General features: G+C 50.6%; 1 protein-coding gene across 1 annotated transcript in view; it reads right to left on the reverse strand.

The window, feature by feature from the left end:
- LOC144509018 (protein phosphatase 1 regulatory subunit 12C-like) overlaps nucleotides 1–4507 on the reverse strand; it is a 100324-nt gene extending 95817 nt beyond the window's left edge. Inside the window, exon 1 of the mRNA XM_078237274.1 lies at nucleotides 4133–4507. Coding sequence (XP_078093400.1) covers nucleotides 4133–4456 — 324 coding nt within the window. The 5' untranslated portion in view covers nucleotides 4457–4507. The remainder of the gene's footprint in view (nucleotides 1–4132) is intronic.
- Between the last annotated feature and the right edge of the window lie 1493 nt (nucleotides 4508–6000).

The following is a 6000-nucleotide window of genomic DNA, read 5'->3' on the forward strand; positions in this document are numbered from 1 at the left end:
GACAGAAACTCTGGTCAGAGGGGTAAACTTTGGGGCAGGATGGAGAGTCAAATTGATCATAGAATCCCTACAGTGCAGGAAGAGGCCATTTGGCCCATCAAGCCTGCATCGGCAACAATCCCCCCCCCCCCCAGGCCCTAAACCCCACATCATAGACCATGTCTATGTTTTGTGTCTTAGGCTGCACTCCCTTTTTGTTTTCCTAAAGAACCTTTTATTGATGTTTTGTTTGCACTTCAGTCCCACGCTCCTAATCTACGGACGCCTGGTGCGGAGAGGGGTGGGTCGGAATGGCGACCTCCTCGTGAACCTGCTCCTGGGCCTGGTGAAACACGCCATTTACCGGTCCAGGCAGCGGGCAATCGAGGGGGGCCGTCCATCCTGACTGTCTGCCCCTCTACCGCGGCTATGTTCGTGGCCAGGTGTCCCTGGAGAGGGAGCACGCGGTGTCCATGGGCGCGACTGACACCTTCCGCGCCCGTTGGGCACCGCAGGGGTTGGGGTGCGTTACTGACCCTGATAATCACGTTTTAATTTGACGTTTTTAAGTTTCCTTTGTACTTTGATTTTAGTTCGAGCTGTTCCCCCTCCTTTTGGGGAGCTGCCCCTTTTACTTGGTCCTGACTTAAATTGAGTTTGTTTATTCGGTTTGACCTAAAAAAAGAGGCCCACATTTTAAACCCTGCTAATCCCCCGACACTAAGGTTCAATTTAGCATGGCCAATCAACCTAACCCACACATCTTTGGACACTAAGGGGCAATTTACCATGGCCAATCAACCTTGGCCAAACATCTTTGGACTGTGGGAGGAAACCGGAGCACCCGGAGGAAACCCACGCAGACACGGGGAGAACATGAAAATTCCACACGGACAATTATCCAAGGCTGGAATTGAACTTGGGCCCCTGCTGCCATGAGGCAGCAGCATTAACCATTGTGCCACCGTGCTGCCCTAGTTTGGAAATAAAAGCAAACATGTGGGTTTCGTCCGGAAGAAATTTCAGAGCTTAGGGAGCTGAAGAAACAGCCGATGGTAGTGCGGTGAACAAAGATGAGGGAGTCACAAGAGACCAGAGTTAGAGGAATGCCGAATTCTTGAAAGATTTGTAGGGCTGGAGTTGGATTGCGAAATAGGGAGGGGCAGGGCCTGGGATTGAAACACTCGGTGAAGTAGAGGTGCTCCTGAGTGGGACACAATGCAACACAGCAAGCACAAGGGAAATGGGCAACCAAGACTCTATACAAATCAAGGGCAGCAGAACTTTGGATGAGTTTATGTTGATGGCAGGTAGAGGATGGGAGGCCAGGCCAGGGCAGTACTTAGTCGAGTCACGATGGCATAGTGCTTAGCACTGCTGCCTCACAGCGCCGGGGACCCGGGTTCAATTCCCGGCTTGGGTCACTGTCTGTGTGGAGTCTGCATGTTCTCCCCGTGTCTGTGTGGGTTTCCTCCCACAGTCCAAAAGACGTGCTGGTTAGGTGTGTTGGCCGTGCTAAATTCTCCATCAGTGTACCTGAACAGGCACCGGAGTGTGGCGACTAGGGGATTTTCACAGTCACTTCATTGGGTGCTAATGTAAACCTACTTGTGACCAATAAATAAACTATGACTTTACTTCGCGTCTCGGGCACAGCTGATGGGTGGGGTGGGGGCGGGGAGACGAGTGTGACACCATGGGGCTGAAAACGAGCAGCTTTGATGCTGGAGAGAATGAGGTCGGAAAGCTCAGTTCATTATTTTTACAGAATCACGGAATTTGCTACAGCAGGAAAGGAGGCCGTTCAGTCTGTCATGCTTGCGCCAGGTCTTCAAGTGAGTCATGCACCTCATGCCATTCCCTTTCCCAGAAACCTGCACATTTTTCTTTTTCAGATAGCAATCCTCCTAAATGCCTTGATGAAAAATCAGATTAGTGTGCCTTTAGTGATATTGTGGGTGCAGAGTCAATGGGCCAAAGGGCCTCTTCTGCACTGTATGACTCTACGCTTCTGCCACACTCAGGCAGTGCATTCCACTCACTGCATGAAAAGGTTTCTCCTCCCGTCTCCATTCCTTAGTTTTCTTAATCCTTCCAACTGATACCTGTACACAAAGCTTTCACTTTGTGCAGCAGCCAACATGCAAAAGCAGATAGATCATAGAACCGCACACAAGCAGGCCATTTGCCCCCATCACGTTAGTATGGGGACTGCAAACAAGCAACCCACTTAGTACCATTCCCTGCCTTCACCCAGCACAACACCAGCTAATCTGCATCTGATGATGTTAGTTGAGCAACTATCAGACTACATGAGGAAATCTCTGGTCTTCCAGTCATGTCATGAGATGATGAGTGTCTCACATTCCAAAAGGGCACCTCTGATGTTGCAGAAGTGAAGTGTTTGGAGTGGAGATTGTCCTTTTGACTCAACTTTCCAGAACCAAGCTCACACCCGTTGAAGAGTTACACCTCCAACAACTTTTTCCTTTTCTGCTTTCGTAGATGCTGGCTAACCTGCAGTGCATTACCAACACAAAATCCCTACCGTACAAAAGGAAGCCATTTGGTAGAATCATAGAATTACTACAGCTCAAAAGGAGGCCAGTCAGCCCATTAAGTCTGCATCGACTCAGCATCTTTGGACTGAGGGGGGGAATCCGGAGCACCCAGAGGAAACCCATATCTGCTTTAATTTTCAAACTAGGGCAGCAGGGTGACACAGTGGTCAGCACTCCTGCCTCACAGCACCATGGACCAGTCACGTTCGTCCTGTGTCTGCATGGGTTTTCGCCAGGTGCTTTGGTTTCCTGTCACAGCAAGGTGGATTACCCATTGTAAATGGGCAGGGTTAAGGGAATAAGGCAGAGGGGAAGACATGGGTGGGACGCTCTTTTGGAGAATCAGCAGCAGAGTGGTTAGCACTGCTGCCTCACAGTGTCAGGGACCCAGGTTTGATTCCCGGCTTGGGTCACTGTCTGTGTTCTCCCCGTATCCATGTGGGTTTCCCTTGGGTGCTCCGGTTCCCTCCCACAGTCTGCAAGTCGTGCTGGTTAGGTAGATTGGCTATGCTAAATTCTCCCTCACTGTACCCGAACAGGCTCCTGAGTGTGGCGACTAGGGGATTTGCACAGTAACTTCATCACAGTATTAAAATAAGCCTACTTGTGACTAAAAGTCCAAAAGATAGGACCATAAGACATAGGAGCAGAATTAGACCACTCAGCCCATCGAGTCTGCTCCACCATTCAACCGTGGCTGATACTTTTTTCATCCCCATTCTCCTGCCTTTCCCCCATAACCCCTGATTAATCAAGAAAAATATGCGGGTTAGATTGATTGGCTATGTAAATTGACCCCAGTGTCAGGGGGATTACCAGGGTAAATGTGTGGGAACGAGGCCTGGGTGGGATTGCGGTCGGTGCAGACTCGATGGGCCGAAATGTACCGTGGGGATCCTATGAAAAATAAACTTCAACTTTATTCTAGTGCAGACTCAATGGCCTCTTACTGCACTGTAGGGATCTGATGAACATATCATAGAATCAAACCAAGTAAAATTAAAATCAAATTTTTAAAAACTTCTGGACCGCTTGACACTTTTAAATACTGATTTTTTAAAAAATGTACAGTCAACATAAAGGAGAAATGGAACAAATTTCCAGAAACCGTGTAAGGGTTGCCAAGTTATGAAACTACCTATATGGGGCGCACCATTTTCAGCTGGCAATTACCAGTTTTACCCCTGAAACTTTCACAACCACCCCCAGAAGTTTCATCACTTTATTCTCAAAGCCAGTTAGCTACCATGGTGACCCATATTCACACTTCGGCAATATAAGCCATTCCCCGCAATGTTCTGGCAAAAGCCAATGCCACAGAGAACAACTTCTAACTTTTCCAAAACTTTTGAACAGGTATACAAGTAGTTCCAAGAAGCACCTAGATGCGGATACCAGGGTGCACACTGGGATTTGTAGTCCCGATCGCTATGAGTGACCGTAACTCCCAGAGGCGAGACGGCACCCGAACTACATTTCCCAGACGTCCCGGCGCAGTGGGGGCGGCCGCCGCGCGTGCGCGGTTTCAGGCGGCCGGCGCCGCTGGGCATGCGTGCCGCCGGCCGCCGGCACAGCGCAGGCGCACTTCGCACCTGGTGGAGGGCGCTGATCCCGTCCGTGTTGGCGCAGTCGACGTCGGCGCCTCCCTTCAGCATCTCCCCGGCGTCTCTCGCGTCTCCGCTGGCGCAGGCCGCCAGGAACTCCGCCGCCGCCTCGAATCTCACCCGCCTGGGGCTCGAACCGCCGCCGCCACCCGCGCCGGCCCCCGTCCGCGCCCCGAGCCGCGCCAGCCATCGCGGCTCGCCCGCTTCCAAGTCGGTGCAAGAGCCGTTCCAGCGCCTCAGCTGCTGTTTGCGCTTCTCCTTTGCGGCGACGGCGGCTGCAGCGGCGGTACCACTTCCCGCCCGCTCCGACATCTTGAACTGCAGCCGCCCTCTTTCTGCTGGCGGGGCGTGCGCGCTGACGTCTGATCCGGCGGCTGACGTAATAGGCAGCGGCCTTCTGGGAAATGTAGTTCGAAGAGGCCCTGACGCGTAGAATTCTGGGAATTGTAGTCGTGACGCATGCGCTCTGCTCAGATGGCTGGCTGGACAGCTAGGAATGGTGGGAGTTGTAGTTCACAGCCCTTGAACCTTAACAGAACATAGAACAGTACAGCACAGTACAGGCCCTTCGGCCCTCGATGTTTTGCCGAGCTTTGTCCGAAACCAGGATCAAGCTATCCCACTCCCTAATATTCTGGTGTGCCTATCCAATAACCACTTGAAAGTTCCTGAAGTGTCCGACTCCACTATCACAGCAGGCAGTCCATTCCACACCCCAACCACTCTCTGCGTAAAGAACCTACCTCGGACATCCCTCCTACATCTCCCACCATGAACCTTATAGTTATGCCCCCTAGTAACAGTTAAACCTCTATTAAGTTGCCTCTCATCCTCCTCCGCTCTGAAGAGAAAAGCCCTAGATCCCTCAACCTTTCCTCATAAGACCTACCCTCCAAACCAGGCAGCATCCTGGTAAATCTCCTCTGCACTCTCTCCAATGCATCCACATCCTTCTTATAGTGAGGTGACCAGAACTGCACACAATATTCCAAATGTGGTCTCACCAAGGTCCTGTACAGTTGCAGCATAACCCCACGGCTCTTAAACTCAAACCCCCTGTTAATAAACGCGAACACACTATAGGCCTTCTTCACGGCTCTATCCACTTGAGTGTCAACCTTCAGAGATCTATGGATATGAACCCCAAGATCTCTCTGTTCCTCCACATTCCTCAGATCCCTGCCGTTGACCCTGTAATCCGCATTCAAATTTGTCCTACCAAAATAAATCACCTTGATGGGTGTCTCAGCCCAATGTACTTTGGAAGGTTTGAGTTTATTTATTAGTGTCACAAGTAGGCTTACGTTAACACTGCAATGAAGTTACTGCGAAAATCCCCCAGTCACCACACTCTGGCACCTGTTGGGGTAACACTGAGGGAGAATTTAGCATGGCCAATGCACCTAACCAGCACGTCTTTCGGACTGTGGGAGGAAACCGGAGCACCCGGAGGAAACCCACGCAGACACTGGGATTGGCCATGCTGAATTGCCACTAATGTCCAAAGATATGCAGGCTAGGTGGATTGGTGCAGGCTTGATGGGCCAAATGGCCTACTTCTGTACAACATGGATGATATGATTCTATGAACATTTATTCATGGGATGTGGGTGTCGCTGGTAAGGCCAGCATGCGCAACCTTGGATTTATCAATGGGGACATAGAGTATAAAAACATGGAAGTAATGTTAAACCTGTATAAATCCTGGTTTGGCTCCAACGGTAGTGTTGCATCCAACTCTGCAGGGCACCACACTTTAGGAATGATGTGAGATGGTGCAGAAGAGATTCATGAGAATAGTTCATGGGATGAAGAGCTTCAGTTCCATGGGAAGATTTGATAGAAGTGTTGAAAAT

Source organism: Mustelus asterias, chromosome 21, assembly GCF_964213995.1.
Source record: "Mustelus asterias chromosome 21, sMusAst1.hap1.1, whole genome shotgun sequence".
NCBI lineage: Eukaryota > Metazoa > Chordata > Chondrichthyes > Carcharhiniformes > Triakidae > Mustelus > Mustelus asterias.